Source organism: Balaenoptera musculus, chromosome 16 (genome assembly GCF_009873245.2).
Source record: "Balaenoptera musculus isolate JJ_BM4_2016_0621 chromosome 16, mBalMus1.pri.v3, whole genome shotgun sequence".
Lineage (NCBI taxonomy): Eukaryota > Metazoa > Chordata > Mammalia > Artiodactyla > Balaenopteridae > Balaenoptera > Balaenoptera musculus.
In genome coordinates, this window is record NC_045800.1 from 32,166,208 (window position 1) to 32,183,706 (window position 17,499).

Genomic DNA, 17,499 nt, shown 5'->3' on the forward strand with positions numbered 1-17,499 from the left:
GGAGGGGATACAGATTGAGGGTTCCCTGAGGATGAATTTGGGGTCTCTGCTCTCTGCTTGTGGGAGTGACTCAAGAAGCCCCAGTGCTACCACAGTGGGAGAAGTGAATTTTCTTTTTCTTACTTTTACTTCATATAAAACTGCTCTCATCATACAAAACCTTTGGAAATCTGTATCTTCTGATTAAAAAAAAATAAGTTGTTATGTAACATTTAAATAAACTGTATGAATACTCTTCTCAATGAAGCACAGAACAATCAAATACAAGAAAGTACAGTGTTTCCTACTTAGATACCTATCCACTCTTTCTTGAGGCCCTAGATGGGTCTCCTTGGGGCCACCGTTATGAAAGAAGAGCAGCAGAAAAGTGCCAGAGGCAGAATGGGGGGCTGCTCAATAAGAAAAAAAGGAGCTCTGAGATCTGGTAAGACCGTTTTCTCCCTTTCTCACAGAATCAGGAAAGCATTTAGGTAGTGTTTCCTGGGAGTCCCTTCCAAATACTTGGAGATGAAATGACTTCAGGTCAGTAGCATCTAAAGAGAAAATTTTTGAGAAGCCCCCAGAAGCTGTCCTCAACCCAACATGGCATATTTCCCTCTTATTCTTAACCAGTGAAATAATCTTTTATCTCATGAGAAGCAATGACCTTGGGTTTCTATTTGAATAACTTCTGCCTGGAATTCCATCAGAACCAGCATCAAATGTACTAGCCTCACTTCAGTAAAGACAACACTCTATAAGGCAGGGTTCTCACTCTTAACTGGTCAAGAGAATTACCTGGGGAGTTTGTTTAAAATAATGTAGGTTCTGGAGCTGCACTCCCAGAGATCCCGATTCAGTAGGTCCTGGGTGGGATGTGGGATTCTGCATTTTCAATAAGGCTTTCCAGGTGATTTTGATGGAGGTGGTGTGGGGCCCCCAATTTGAGTAACACTGGCTCAGAGAGAAGCCAGAATTGCTTCTTTCCCAGAATAAGACCTACCGTAGACGGCAATCCAAGGCGCCAGACTTCCCAAAGTGTCCTCCCTGACGAGGTCTCCGGTGAGGAGGTCATTTACGCTTGTCCTCAAAGACTCAGGGAGTGAGTCTTGTGCCCAACTCTATAAGTGAACCAAAAACTGGGCTCACACTTGTCTGGATTTGAGGATAAATAGGAAAATCCCAAGTACTAGAAAAGTTTGGCTTCTGGTTGGGGGCCTATGTACAATCTTTTCCTTTTCCCTTATTCCTTTTCACTGATATCGAGCTAATGAAGCCAAATAGACCCAAACAGATAATATGTTGTTTGGGTAGGGGTGAATATACACAGCTAGAGCAAATTCTGTCTGTGGAAATTCAGAGGAATGAATTCCAGTTTGATACACAGCATCAATAACTGACTGTACATCAGTGTATGGCATCTGGATAGGAAATCCTGCAACCTAGACAAATGACAGAATAACACGTAAAACCACATTACAGTCACGTAGGTGATGGAGAATTACTGTATGCAAAGAGATTACAGAAGCCTCAAAGAAATGGAAGTCATAAAATAATAATAATAGTTATCATTTCATGGGTGCTTATTATGTTCTAGGCACAATGCTGAATACTTCACATACATATTTAATCCTCAAACAACCCTATGAGGTAGGCTTTGTTATAATCCCCACTTTACAGAGAGAGGAGCAGAACCAGGTCTGTCTAATGCCAGAGCCTGCACACTTAACATTCCACATATTTGCACCCTTTCTGGAATAGCAAACTGCCAACAAGGAAACCTTGATCCTATAAGTGACAGATTTAAGGGAGCATTTTGGAAGAAGTTATTTAACATTGATTCAGTTTATATTTATTGATAACTATATGGCAGGATTAAAGGATATGGAACATGGTCCCATGTAAAAGTATCTATTTAAGAATATACAAAGGACAATCATTAGCTTCTTTCAAGACTTAGTTTGCTTACTTCGGGAGGCTTTTCCTGATCTTTAAATCTGTTGATGTGCTCTTCTCTTGTGGTTGCATAGGACACTGTCCTTTCCTAGCTTACTTAATAAAATATACTGCAATTACTCATTTTCTGGTCTATTTCTCTAACTAGCCCACAGTCTCTGTGAATGCTCAAGATTGTATCTGTCTTGTTTACTGTCATAACCCCAAGTGTCTAGCACAATGGCTGCCACATAGGATACAAATTATAGTTAGCATTTATTAAGTGCTGGGTGCTGTGGTTAAGCAGCTCACTTAATCCTCACCACAACCACAAAGCAGGTAACTCTTTTTATCCTTGTTTATCTTGAGCAGTGGGGTAGAAGGTATAGAGAAGTTAGGTAATCTGGTCAAAGTTAATGAGTGGTTGAGCCAGGATTTGAACCCAAGCTGCAGGATTCGGTCTAGGTTTATGAATGTGTGTTATTAAATAGCAGATAATTTTACAAAGGAACTCCAAGTTTTAAACCTTGGCTTATACTTAACTATGCTTTGCTTATCTCTTTACCCCCTAATTCTATTAAAAAGAAAGCAAAACAAAACAACTTCCTCCCTATTCATGAATGAATAGTGCCTGCAGATCCCTCCCTGGCATCCTGAGTATAAACTCCCAACAGATTCCTTCCTTTCTTCTCTTACAGGGTTTCCTGAGGAGACATCTTCTAGTCTATGGGATAGTAGGGGGAAGGAATATCACTCTTGGGAGGCTGGGGCTTCCAAAAACCCACTGGAACAATTCATAGGGAAAAGGAGGTGAGAGGATTCCAGAACTAAGGATATCATAGGGGAAGAAAAGAAGGACCCTAACAATACACCAGATGCCCACCATGTTTGATTATGGACTTAACTGAGTTTGAAATGCCTTTCTACCATCCAGGATGATGTCAAATGTGCTGGTGAATATACAAGAGGAGGTCAGAAGTCCAGGCTGGATGTATAAATTTGAGAATAATTTGCATGTAGAAGATATTAAAGCTTGCCTGTAGTCCTCTTGCCCAGAAGCAAGGACATGGAATCCATTCTATTACTACCATCTAGAAATCATTTTTTAGTTTCTTAGTTGCAGGTGGTTTCCTTTTGGGTATCTCTTTCCAAAGTTTGTGGTTTATACATTAAAAAACTGATTCCAAGAAAATGTCATGCAATCTGGTCATGGTACTAGTTACTCACTACATTTGAAATTTCTCAGTCTATAAGTAAATGCATTTTAATGGCATAGCATGTATCACCTAAGATCAAGATAAAAGGCATTTCAGGGATATTTAAGATTAGTATCATCTGGCAATTAATAACATAGATAAAACAAATGACATTAATGCATTAAATCATATACACACCCAATAAAATTGTAGCAGTCTTTCAAATTCACTCTCGTCTTCAGATGAAACAAAGTTTCCGGTGCCAAGCTCTAACTTAGGAAGGATTTGTCTTAAAATGAAAGTACATTGTCTATTCCAACGTGTTGGCTGTTTAGGTCGCCATTCCATTATTTTATATTTCAGAGTTCTTTCAATCCTAAGGTAAGAATGCAAAGATTATTTTATGATAAATTACAACTCATTTAAATAAATGTGAAAAAAGTTTTGTCACTTTTTCTCGAGTATGATACTTTTTTTTTTATAAGCAGATATTCATTTTAAATTTTTATTTATTTATTTATTTATTTATTTATTTATTTATGGCTGTGTTGGGTCTTCATTTCTGTGCGAGGGCTTTCTCCAGTTGTGGCAAGCGGGGGCCACTCTTCATCGCGGTGCGCGGGCCTCTCACTAGAGAATGATACTTTTTTGATTAGGAGAAAACCAGACCTCTATGGCTAGGGATATCTGCCATCATTCGCATTAGTCAAGTCCAGGCGAGAGCAGGCTCTTGCTTGGCTTGAGAAAGCAAGACGCTTCCTGGGGTAGCCAGCAATTAGCTCTCAAAGGCACATCTTTTTTCCAGTTACCCGTATGTAGGCAGCTGCCTACTGGGTGTGATTTGCCTACAATCTGATTACTGGGTTGGCATTCCTATTCTCCAAGACCCTCCTTTGACATAAGACATTGTGTTTCCAAGAAATGCCTTTATAAAAATTCAGATATCTGGTCTGGGATAATGTTAGCAGGAATGGGGTAACTGGATCAGTTAATTCAGCAAGCAGAACTGGGAGGAAATGAAGCCCTGGACTGATCGGTGTGATGAGCAGTTTCCCCTACCAGAATGGATGCTCCACAAGGGCAGGGAGTTTTGCCTACCTATGCCGCCTCTAAAACTGTGCCTGCTGAGGAACTCTTTCGGGGAGGGGAGAAAGTGGAGCACAGTGTGAGTTGGTTGATGGAAGCTTCTCCTCTGGGCAGAATCATTGTGTGCTACAGAAGAAGCTGCTGGGCCTCTCCTCTTGGCTGAGTCTATAAAGTAAGTAAGTGGTTTCGAGTTTGCAGAGAGTCTCAGTCACGGCTATACGCCAGAATCACCTGTAGGACTTTATCAAAATATTTCACTATCTTCCAGATAGTGATTCAACAGGTCTGGTCTTGGACTCTGGCACCTATATTTTAAAATAGTTCTAGAAGCAATTTCTGATGAAAACCAGAAGTTGGGGACCATTTTCCTAGTGCTTTTCTTCCTTTTATTGTTAAGAGTTGGGGAAGAAGGAGGGGAATAAGAGGTGAGAGTTGTGTGCTAGTGAGAAAAGGGAGTGGCAAAATGACTTTTGTCATATTCTGTTTCAATTAGTTGGTAGCGGCTTACATGCCAGCCTGCTGTGTCAGCATGAGTCACTGGAGGTAGTCAGATCTAGAAGCTTCTGACACATCTGGAGTAGGAGTGAGGTCTGCTGCAAGACTGTGACCCTTTGGGCTTGACTCAACAACTCCTCCGGACGTGTGTGTGTGTGTGTGTGTGTGTGTGTGTGTGGTGGGGGGAGGGGGAGGGGTGCCTATGAGGGACAGTGGTGATGTTGCTGCCACCCAGCTTGGCTGTTTTTACCACACACCAAGTTGTGGGCCATTTACCTTCCTGTCCTTGCAAGAAGTGTTCGCTACTGCATTATTATTACTGTACGGCTCAACAGGTGTCTGTGTTGAGAACTTCCTAACAGCAGCCCACAATGTTTTCCAGATGCAACCATATTTAACTTGGCATGTTTTTTCAAGGAGTGCCGTGGATAGCAGAGGGGCTGATTTTTGATGCATGCACCAAGAGACAGATGACTCAGTGGAAGTAACTATTATAATCTCCATTTCATGCTTCTGTTGCTGAATCTAATGGGTATTTTGAGAGACTGGGTTAGAGGACTGAAGGGTGGCTGAATGAGAGATTAGAGAGAAAACATGATAATCATAATATATAAATAAAGATCATACCTGTTCTTTAGATCTTCTACCATGCTTTTATTAGTATCAGAATAAATTATTTCTTCAGGCTGAAATACAGAAAACTGAAAGTTAGAAAAGATTCTAGGGAGACCATCTTTACGTCAGTCGCCCCTTGGAGTGCTGATTATAATGAGGGCGAACTTAAACCAGTCTCATGTGGCAAAAACACTCAATAGTAGAGGCACAAAGGTAACACAGATCACAGTGTTCCCTTTGATTTTTTTTTTTTTTTTTTTTAATAAATTTATTTATTTATTTATTTTTAGCTGTGTTGGGTCTTCGTTTCTGTGCGAGGGCTTTCTCTAGTTGTGGCGAGCGGGGGCCACTCTTCATCGCGGTGCGCGGGCCTCTCACTATCGCGGCCCCTCTTGTTGCGGAGCACAGGCTCCAGACGCGCAGGCTCAGTAATTGTGGCTCACGGGCCCAGTTGCTCCGTGGCATGTGGGATCTTCCCAGACCAGGGCTCGAACCTGTGTCCCCTGCATTGGCAGACAGATTCTCAACCACTGCGCCACCAGGGAAGCCCTCCCTTTGATTTTAATACTACTTCACCAGGGCATGGAAGGGAGAATGGATTTACAAAAGATATTTTTCACGACAGAAGAAGACAGATCTGCTATCCCCATCTGTTTATTCAAACAAGCATTTGACATGCTTATTGATTCTACCAGATAATCTTGGAAGCTGCACTGGTATCTTCCACTTATTAACTGTGACCTTGGTGAAGTCACTTAACCTCTGTGAGTCTCAGTTACCACCTCTTTTAAAGAGGGACAATAACAGTACCTACTTCCCTGGGATCCTGCAAAGATTTTAAAATAAAGTAATACATGTGAAGCCTGGCACATACTGCTCAACAAAGATCAGATACTATTGTTATTATTACTCTTGTAACATGGTGTATCGTCTTCCTTCTTTGATTATTTGTTCCTTTCAGCAGGCGGGAGTCAGGTCTCTGTGTTTGCATGTACGCATGTGCACACACTTGCACATACACGCAGAGTCCATTTCAATCTCCCCGTCTCCAAGCCTTTGCTCCAGGCACCCCAGCAACAGCAGAGAGCAATGCTCTCCCATGTTTCCCCATGTTGCCCCCTGAGCAGGATTTTCTGGGAGGAGGAGAGGACTTCTCCAACCCCCTCCCTGCTACCTAACCCGTTCCTCCCCCCTCCCTGCAGGGCTCATATAGACAAGAGTGAGGGGTTGGGTTTGGACGGTTTTTACTTTGGATATTTCTGAGCTGAGAAATAGAGGAGCTATAGAGACACGGACAGATGTTTCCCCCTCATGAGTGGAATGAGGGTTGTACGACAAGAAGGAAACATTTACTAGGCCTCTAGGTCTTAGAAAATTTCAGCAGTGATTTGAGGAGGCTCAGTCTGTCAGGTGATGATCTAAGCCAGTGGCTCCCAAAATGTGGCCCCCAGACCAGCAGCCTCAGACCCAGTGATTCAGAAACTCTGAGGGTAAGGCCCAGCAATCCATTTTTCCACAAGCCCTCCAGAAGGTTCTGGTGCCTGCTGTGGTTGGAGAACCACTAGATTAGAGCATAGGCTCAAGCACAGTGAATTTCCCCACAGTGAACACGGCAGGAGACGAGAGATACTGGAGAAAGGGAAGCATAAACGCCAGCATCATCTTACAGGGGCCACCAACTATCACAGACAGGACAGGTAAACTGAATTCCCTGATTGCTGTCACCAACCACTGTCTGCCCCTCCAAAACAATCCCCTGCACCCCTATCCTGGCAACTCTTATGGATTAGTTAGGCCACTTTCAGGCCTGAAAAAGAGGCCTGGGTTATGTTGACTTGATAAATTTATGGACTGTTAGTCTATTTTCTTTTCAGGCAAAGGCCCCTTTCAGGGAATTCACATCCTTTAAAACTTCGAGAGGATTTCCCTGTTAACTCCATCTCTGAATACCCATACACACTCAAATTTGTGTTCTCAATTGTGATTAAGAAAAAAAAAACAACAGTGTTCACCACAGATAGTGGTTTATTCCGGTATGTGTGCGACAAGGCAGAAGATCAAGGGCCATTAACCCACAGGAAAGAAATCAGTAGGGATACAAGTCAAATGCAACTATGAGTTTTATATTTATATATTCAACTTGACAAAGGGTTTAGTGGCTTTTAAAAGTACAACTTTGATTATGGCAGCCCTTGCCTTGGTGATGTTGGCTTCCGATTGTCCTCTGCTCACTCCCGGGCAGCAGCCAAGCTGGCCTTTCAGCTCCTTGACAGACATCTGCTTGCCACTGCAGGTCCTCATGCCTGCTGTTCCCGCTCTGTGCTGGGACCATTCTCCTCCTTAATTTTCACCTAGACCAGCTCCCGCTCACCCTTCTTCACTCTGCTAGTCATCAGTTTTTTCCCCAGGAAGCCCCTGCAACTCCCCTTCACCTCAGGTCTCCTGCTGAGTGCTCCCAAAAGCACATTCATTTCTTCTATAATAGCATTTATCGCTCTGTACAGCAAGTGCCCGTTTCCTTCTGTTTCCTCCTCTAGAACACAAGCTCCAAGAGCACTGAGACATGTCTTTTTCCTTGTGGTACCTATACCTAAAACAGTGCTGGCCCGCTGCAGCACTCAATAAGCATTACCTGAATTAATAAGAGAATGATTAATAGAAACAAAAAACCTCAACTCTAAATATATCATTCTCCCCCTATGAGGCAGCAATACTTTGGTCACAACTTTGGGATGGGAAAAACAAGCAAGGTCTGTGGATGCCATAAATGTGGTTTGCTCAAGAGAGATAAGCACATTTCCCCTTCCTTATAATGACTTTGCAAACCTCTGCAAGGAGAATGTTCAGAAGGATGCACAAGAGGCTACCAACAGTGGCTATTTCTTAGAAAGTGGGAAAAAGATGTTGAAGAGGAGAGAAACTCTTCACTTTATACACTTTGATACTGTTTGATTTTTCTCCCCACAACCACCATTCCTTCTTTTTGATATTATGAACTATGTCAAACATTCTCAGATAAAGCACTGAGAAAAATGTAATGAACATCCACCCAACATACGTACCACCAAGCTATATCTAATCTTTGCATTCTTCCATACTTGTTTTAGGTTTTTTTTAAAGATGTAAAACATTACAGATAGATTTGAAGTACTCTGTATACTGCTCCCTGATATCATTCTTTTTTTTCCTCTTTCCAAAGGTAAACTTCACCCTAAATTTGGTGTTTATGATTCCCATGCAAGCTTTTACACTATCACTATATATCTCTATATATGTAAACAACATATATTTTTCAAACTTCATATAAGTGTGTCATTGCACATCTTCTTTACTTTGCTTAACATTACATTTTTTATATTCATTCATGTTGATAACAATGGCTCTAGGTCAGTAGTTCTCACCCTTGGCTGCATGTGGGATCACCTGGGGAGCTTTAAGTAATACCAATGCGTGGGCTCTTCCCTCAGAGATTCTGATATAATGCATGTATAGCCAAGTTGAGAACTATAGTAAATTAGTTTCATATATTCTTTTTTTTACTGCTGTATAGAATATTTTATAGTATGAGTATTCATAACTCATGTGCCCATTTTCTGGTTGATGAATTGTTTCCTTTTACTTATTTATTTATTTTTTGCTATTTTAAGCAATTCAGTAATGACCATCGTGTACTTGTCTCCCTGTGCGTGTATCTCTAGGGCATATACTTAGAAGATGAACTGGTGGATCAAAGGCTGAGTTTCTTCAGCTTTACCAACCTTACCATATTGCTTTCTAAAGTGTTTATAGCAATTCACACTCCCACCATTTCTCTGCCTTTTTGCCAATACTAGATGTGATCACACTTTTTAAAAAGTTTTGCCAATCTTCTACAGGTGAAATAGTGTTTTATTGTTTTAAATTGCATTTCCCTCATTATGAGTGACGTTTAGCCCTAGAGTTTCTGCTTCTGTGAATTGTCTTCTTCCTATTTTTCCATTGTCCTTTTTCTCATCCCCCCTCTCTTTCTTCCTCTGGGTCATAGCTCCTAGTTTTCTGAATTTTGCAATTGCCTGCACACTGCCATACCATGGCTCTCAATCCAGAAACAGCTGTTGAAATGGAATTTGGGTGCCTTCCCAAAGCACTAGCGAGTACATCATAGATCCCCTGGACAAGCCATCTGGTGATTAGGTTGGTTCCTGATTCTCAGCTCTGTACTTTGGTCTCTTACCTCCTGAGCCCCAGGCAGTGAGTCTGCTGCTTTTCTTTTCCATCTTCTCCCAAGAGTAGCAAAGTAGGGGAGCCGCAACACAGTCGCTGGCTTCAAAAAGTGAGACTGGCTCTGCTTCTCTGGATTTCATGAAGCATTTTCAGACCTTGGTGCCATCCTCTTTGGGCCCCACTCACTGCTAGTGTTTCTGTCCTGTTTCTATTCCATGAGATAACAATCATGGTTTGGAGCCCCGATAAGCCTTCTGTTTTTCAATTTTTATACTTTATCATTGTTATGGATATGTAGTAGAAGGGCTAGGTCAAAGTCAGAACTTATTATACCATCTTGACATTATTTTTTATGTTTCATGATGAACATTTTAAAAATTTTATTTTAAAACCTAAATTCACAATTAAGATGATACCTTCTTCTCAATTCCTCTTTTCTGCAAGTAGAGAAAAAGGATCACAATAGCCCAAACTCAGGCTGGATGGCAGAGAAAACTAGGCTTTATTAATACTGCCAAATAATTCAATAAGCAATCAGCTGTATAAACATAATAAAAGCTGTCACAATTCCTAAGATTAGAACCAATGGTAACTTTCATAGAGACACACCTTGAAAAGTATAATTTACCTGTATGCTTTGTGCTTTCGTCCCTTGATAATTTTTTGGAAGCAACTGTTTCCAGAAACTTTCCTTTGAATAGTCAAAATATACAGCCCTTGGTGAATTATTTTGCTGAATATTAAACCAGACCTATTAATACAACAACATAAAATCAGTAGAGGCCCACAGGAGTACTAAGCCCATAGTGGGTTAGGACGGAGCAAAATTTTACAGTCCTACTCCCCAGTGAAGTGGCAGAAGCCAAGGATGGTTCTGAGGCAGAAGGTACAGAGATTCCAGGGGTGTGTGCACACTAGACTGCTCGCTGGTTCTCAACCTCGGAGGCACTGCAGAATCACGTCAAGGAGACTTGGGGAGAAAAGATTCCCCTGGCCCTACACCCCAGGGACTCTAGCTGAACATCTATAGCTTCTTCAAAGTTCCCACATGATTCTAATACATGGTCAGTGTAGAGAACCACAGGTTTAACTCTTGAGGAGATAACTCAAGATCCACCACCACCCCCCACCCCCGCCATATACTTACATTTTCACCATCAAACAAGCAATCTACACTTTGTAAGGGACAAAATGGGTCAAACTGCTTATGACATTGCCCAGTTAATGGATTCCAAAGCAAATATTCATCAGTTTCTGGCGTTAATACATAAGCCACATGCCCCTGTACGAAGAAAGAGTTAAAGTCATTTTTGGTGGATGATTGATTTAACTCATTTTTGTATGTGGAAATTATAGCGTAAGCATATGATATCTCTGATTTTTTAATAGACAATATTGCCAGTTACCTTAGTTATTCTTTATTCCTGTATTATTTATTTATTTGCCTTGCCGCACAGCTTGCGGGATCTCAGTTCCCTGACCAGGGATTGAACCCGGGCCACGGCAGTGAGAGCCCAGAATCCTAGCCACTAGACCACAAGGGAACTCCCTGGTATCTCTGATTTTTAAAAGCCTTTTTTAGGACCTTTACAATTTTTTTGGAAAGGATAAAACCAAAGCAACTGAAATCCTCAGGTTGGATTCAAATGAGAGAAATTTTGAGCTAGTGCTGCCACGTATGGTCCTGAAGGGTGTACCCTCACAGCAATAAAATTGGTTGTCCTAACAAAATCAGTATATTATGACCAATTCCCAATAGCTAGTACTAAAGGGTTTTGAGGTAGGGGCGCTTTTGTGTAATTCACACAAAGGTGCTATATGGATTAGCCCTGCTTTATGTAGAATATACTTGGAGACCAAGGGTGAACACCGTGCAGAGTTAGGGAATGGAATTTTGCCTAAGGCTCTGAAAAGCCAAGTGAAGTTGAAAAGCCATAAAATTAATTTTGTGAACAAGATACAGAGTTAGAGGCCAGAGAGAAATTATACAGGAAAGCACCTGAGGAATAAAAGTAGTCATTATGTTGTTATTTTGCTCTGCACATACTTTTGAAGCATAAACCTTTCTTACTTAGCAAAGAATAAAAATTTCAGGTAACAACAATAATGTCTATTTAACATTTATTGAGTATTTCTATACCCCAGGTACTGTACTCAGCACTCACACTAATCTTCTCACATGAATTCCAAATTCTGTGAGGTAGGGATGATTATCATGCCCATCTTTCACATGAAGAATAAGAGGTTAAGAGCTTGTCTAGGGTAACAGTAGATGGAATTACTCCTTTTCGGGGAGGAGATAAGTGAGGCTCAGAGAAATAAGGCTGAGATCGTACAGTTAGTAAACGTCATCGCTGGGTTTTAAAATCCTCTTTGACCTCCAAATCTATACTCTCAACACTGTGCTGTGTAGCCTGGTTTCCCGAACTCCAAAGCTCCTGCTCTTTAGCACTGTGCTCATCTTCTTTACGGTAAAGAGGCTTCACCTCAACCGGTAGCAGAGATGAAACGCACAGATGAGTGCTGCCACCTAGTGTTGACTCAGAGGTAAAACTGTAAAAGTGTTTGTTGACATATTGTTGACTGTTTACTGCCATCTAGTGGCACTCAAAACTACAGCAGGGGGATCATATGGGGAAATTAAGGGAATACAGAGAAATAAATGATCATGACAAAAACCATAAAACAAGACTGGAAGTTTTTTGACACTTATCAAGATATTCATAGTAGAAATAGAAACAGTCCAAAAGAATACAGCCTTCTGTAGGTTTAAATGCAGGTGTATATAATTAAGTTGTAAAAATTTCAGGTAGGTTAACATAAATTTCTGGCCCACAATAAAAAATTGAGCAGTGGAAAACGGGAAGAAGTACTTCTTAAGGATCTTAAAATATAGTGTTAGGGACACATAAAGATGATGGTGGTGGTGATGGTTAACAACCACTATAACTACCACTGTAACTATTACTACATCACCTACCACCACCATTTATTGAGCATTTTCCACATAAACCAGGTGCTGTTCCCAGTGCCATATACTTACTATGTAATTTAATATTTTTAGTAGCTCCATGAAGTAGCACTATTACCTGTACTACTTTACGAAGAAGAAAACCAAAAGGAAGTTATTCTTTACATTGTAGAAATTTTCATGAACGAACATTATCCTCCTAAGTAAATAATTGTTCGCCTAGGATATTTCCTAATTAGCTTGTGAAAAGAAGGAAACTTGGGGTTGAAGTCTTTTAAACTTGCAGCTAAAAGCTAATTAGTTTTGTTTACACTATTTAAATATTAAGTCCAACACTTACTTCCAACATCGAGGTTCCTAGGAGGATCAAAGCTTTCTTTCCAAAATACAGGAAGAAATTACAGAGAAGTATGGCATGCTCCTCCTTATTTCCAATAGCCAAACTGATGCAGCGCTAAGGCAAAACAAAAGCAACAAGGACACAGAAAAGGAAGGGAGGAGAGAAAGTTGAGTAATGCAAGCATCCAACATATTTAGAGTCCCTCCAAACCCTCACACACACATTCTTGCCAGGTTACTAAGATGACTGCAAAGTCGAAAGCTCCAGCACCCTTTGCCTGTTAAAACACTCGGGCATTAGAAAGAGAGAACATTAACTTGGAACATAAGGGTCATCTTTACCATGGGATAATTAATGTGGATACTGTGTAAGTGACCCAATAATTTTATCCTCCAAAATGGGGCATTTTTGTTTGAGACAAATACCCTGGGAAAACAGGGATATATTGGCTGATATTTTAAGGAACTTCACCTGACGGGAAATCACATAGTGTTTTTGGAGGAAGGGATCCTTTGGTCAATGGAGCTACACTCTGTCCTGTACCAATATAGTGCTCTCAACTGAAAGAGAGGAAGAGATCTGAGTTGGAGCCCAATCAGAAAGAGTGATGGAAACTTCTTTAAGTGAAAGACCTGAACAGTTGGGCTGGGTGTAATCAAATACAGGGTGCCTAGTAAAGCAGTGGTAGCAGGAGAGAAAAAGCACAGCAGAGGTGGCAGACCAGTGGTCTGTAACCTAGTTCTAGTTGATAGGTGTGTTTCGTTTGGCCCCGAAATGCTTTTAAAAATTGGAAGATCTCATATAAAACTCTGGATTTCTGGCTTGAAAAATCAAAGGATCTAATAAAATATACAGGCCCAAATGTTCATATGGCAATGATGTGTTATTGCTGAGTAGCGGCTGCACCATTTAGACTGCACATGTGCTTCCATTACATTAGTCCCAGAGACAGGGCTGTGGTGGTCAGGGAGCTTGGGGAGGGGGCGCTCAGGGAGCTCTTGGAGTGACTATTTACCAGGCTGGAAGCATTTCAATGTTTTAACAACTGATATGGCCACGTCAGTACACACCGGCTGAATGTGATGGTGAGGGATGGAGGCTAGGGAGGACGGTAACGTGGCTCTTCTGAAAGATGTGTGTGAACAGGAGAATGAAGAGCAGATTATGAGTAGTCTTCAATGTCAGGCCAAGGAGGTTCCCCTGATTGGATTTCGTAAGAGAAGGGGGGAATGGATGAGAGCAGGTAACTAACATACTGCATTCCAGGTGCCTATCCTTTCAAAACCCCTGTATGACACAGATGAGGAAACTGAGGTCCAAAGAAGCTAAATAACTTATCTTAGGTCACACAGCTATCAGATGGTTGAAGTAGGATTTGAACCAAGGTTTGTTTGACTCCAAGACTGTTTGTTGGGTAGGAGAAATAACTCTTTTTGTCTTGTGACAATCTAATTAGTTATTCACTCATGGGTATCCCAAGTCCAAACAGTTCATGTCAATGGGAAGACATTAGCCAAGAGGAAGCCTATGACTGTGGTAACCTGTTGATTATGGGTATTGTTTGGATTGGAGGGCACTCGGGAGCACTAGTATTTGCCTGAATGGTTATTTTATGGTTATTTTTAGCTACTTTAGAGGCTATCTTTCAATGTTCTGCAGGATCATAATACCCCTGAACACATTCTGATTAGTTTGAAGAGTCTAAGAAGAGTCTAGAGTTAACTGACACCTCTTTGAGTTTTACCAGATTTGAATCACTGGATCCTGAAACAAACCACGTGCTTGTATCTCCCTTATTCCCACTTAGCAGAAGGCAGGGTAGCTGACCTACTAAGTTAGTCCTGTGCCCCCTAAGTCCATTTCTGCTCAAAATCTAACCTCTAAAACATTCTAGATAAGTGCCAGGACTATCAGTTCCAGATGGAAAGTGTCCTTCTCTTAGGCTCCCATCATGCTGGTATTTTCCATTAAAAATATTGAATACTTGCTAAATTTAAAGTATGTACAAGTGACGAATATAAAAATAAATAAGAATCAAATCTTCCTTATCATTCAAGAAGATTAAACTTGGGATGTATATGTACAGTGTGTGGGTATAGGGCCAGTATATAAGCAACTAAATATAGTTTAAGATGGAATGGAAAATGTGTTCTAATTAGGGCTGCCACACTTGCGGTGGGGGTGGGTGGGGAATAGGATGCCTAGTTCAATTTGAATTTCAGATAAACAAGTAGTTTTTTGGTATAAATATGTCCCAAATATTGCATGGGGCCTGTATTTTACTTGGCAACCAGTCTAAAGACAATTTTAATCCAAGTGCCAAGCAAGAGCACTGCTATACAAGCTCTTCATTCAGATGTGGGGAAACTGGGGCAAGCTTCTGGGAAGTGGTGGTATTTCTGCTAGACTTCAGGGTCTGACCACCTCTGTAGTGAACAAGCCATGTTTCTCTCTGGAGAATGTCATAATATTGTACTCCTGGAATTCCTGTTGAATCTAAATATTATGAGCTACTTAAACTGTTGAATAAGAATTTTGGTCTCTAAGAATTATTTTTATGGGTTGTTATAGAGCTGAAAATGATGTATTAAATTATCAAATGCCTTCAAATTGCACGAGGCAAATTACTACATAAGTGCATAATATTTTTTAAAAGTTTTCTTTAAAAGAAAAGCAAGTAAGAAATACTATACATTTAAATTATAAAATGTAATTTGTTACCTCTGATGTCATCCACATATCAAAACCATCATTTTCATCCAGTGCATCAGGCATAATAGGAATCAAAGATACAAAGCGAGCAACGAGGTCCTAAAATAATATTAACTAACATTTATTGAGAGCATACTATATGCCTATCACCAAGCACAGTGCTTTACATGCACTGTCATCACATTTAGTGTATCCTACAAGCCTATGAAGTACACACTATTATTAATTTTATTTTACAAAAGAAGAAACAAGCTTAGAGTGCTAAGATAACTTGCTCAGGGTCACACACTAACACAATATATGGGTCTCTGGGAATGGGCCCAAGTTAGCATGACTTCAGAGCATGCATGTTAACCATTACATTTCATTGTAATAAATAAAAAATTTAAACATGATACATTACATGTATACTTTAAAGTATAACTGTTTAAAAAATGAAAAAAGATGTTGAAGAATAGCAAAAGTTTGATTTACTTTTAGGTTCAAAATCTATCAGAAATATTTTTATTAATAAAAACTAGTTATAAGTTGCTGCAGCAAGAAGTTATTGGTACAGCCTACTTTTTCCAACAACAGAAGTTCTATTGTGGATTGTTCCCCCTATAGGGCTGGAGATAAGGACTCGGACTAGAGTAGGAAAGAAGAAAGGAATACAAATAAACAATGAGCTAACACAGAAAGTTCACCAAAATTTTCACTGATTTACAATAGCTACCATTTATGTATGCACTATTATGACTTCCTACACTGGTCATGTTTCTGACTTCATGCAATTAATTAAACATGGTTCACAATCCTTGAGAAGCAAAGGAGCTAGGATTTATGCTTTTTTAAAAAGGCAAAGATTGTCCTTGAAAGAAATCTGAGAGCATTATTATCTCCTTGGACTTTGGGTGTCAGGAAACAGGCAAGAAGAAACCCGTAATGGAAAAGCAGAGTGTAGCAAAAGGTGATCTAAACTAGGACTTTTGATTTTAGCTTAAAGAATCCAGGTAAGAGCTTTATACTGGGAAATAATATAAATTTTCTGAGAAGAGCCTATTGATTCAATCAAGCCTGAATAAATAAAAGGTATAAATGATTTTTCATAGATGCCCTTTAATCAAAGCTTATTTTTTCATGAAAATAAAATCTTTATTTTCAGTTATTACCCACCAATAAGAGAAAGTTCACAGTTTTAGCTCTTGACACAAAGTGAACTAGGAGGCAAATTTACATCCATCAGATACAACTAATGGACCAACTTTTGAAATCCAGGCTATCTTGAAAGCTTGCAACATACCAGATATTGCTGTGTATTCTCTAGTGACAGAATGCCAGCAATGGCTGACAATGACTTGTGAAGTGTTTTTAATAGCAGTGTTTTTTTATATGTTGCTAGAAATCAGGAGGTTTATAACACATTCGTGTCCAGAAATGAGTTAAGATACTTTAAAGTCTAAACACACTATGTATGAGTGTGTTTAGGAGTGTGTATGTTGCAGTCTCAAGAGGGGTCAATAGTCCATATGGACTAAATTAATACTTGCCTCTGGGTAGCAGGTATGTTTGTAAATATAAAATTATGTTAAACATTAGCACCAGTGCAGAACATGCTCAGCATCATAAGATCCAAAACACCAGCACAAGTTTATCCGTCATTTAAAAAAACCAATTACCTCCTTCCTAAAATGTCAGACTAGTAGGTAACTAATCTAATCCCAATGAATGACTCTTGTACTGTACAATTTCTCTTTTAGAAGTATAGGGGAGAACTAATCAGCTAAACAGACATTTTATGATTTAAAGTCTTAAATCATAAAGTATTTTTAAAACTGGACATTACCATACATAGATAGAAAATTACTAATAATAGTGACTAATAATAGTGAAAATTACTAATAATAAAACTGTAAATAAAACCCCTTTCCTGTTTATCAATAAATGTTGCAGAAGACTTAAAAAAAAATCCTAGAAAGCCTGTTTAT

General features: G+C 39.9%; 1 protein-coding gene across 1 annotated transcript in view; it reads right to left on the minus strand.

The window, feature by feature from the left end:
- Positions 1-217: 217 nt before the first annotated feature.
- CC2D2B (coiled-coil and C2 domain containing 2B) overlaps positions 218-17,499 on the minus strand; it is a 99,416-nt gene continuing 82,134 nt past the window's right edge. Inside the window, 7 exon segments of the mRNA XM_036828981.1 lie at positions 218-1,421; positions 3,309-3,486; positions 5,319-5,377; positions 10,138-10,260; positions 10,657-10,791; positions 12,821-12,934; positions 15,542-15,631. Of these exon segments, the coding sequence (XP_036684876.1) occupies positions 1,233-1,421; positions 3,309-3,486; positions 5,319-5,377; positions 10,138-10,260; positions 10,657-10,791; positions 12,821-12,934; positions 15,542-15,631 (888 nt within the window). The 3' untranslated portion in view covers positions 218-1,232.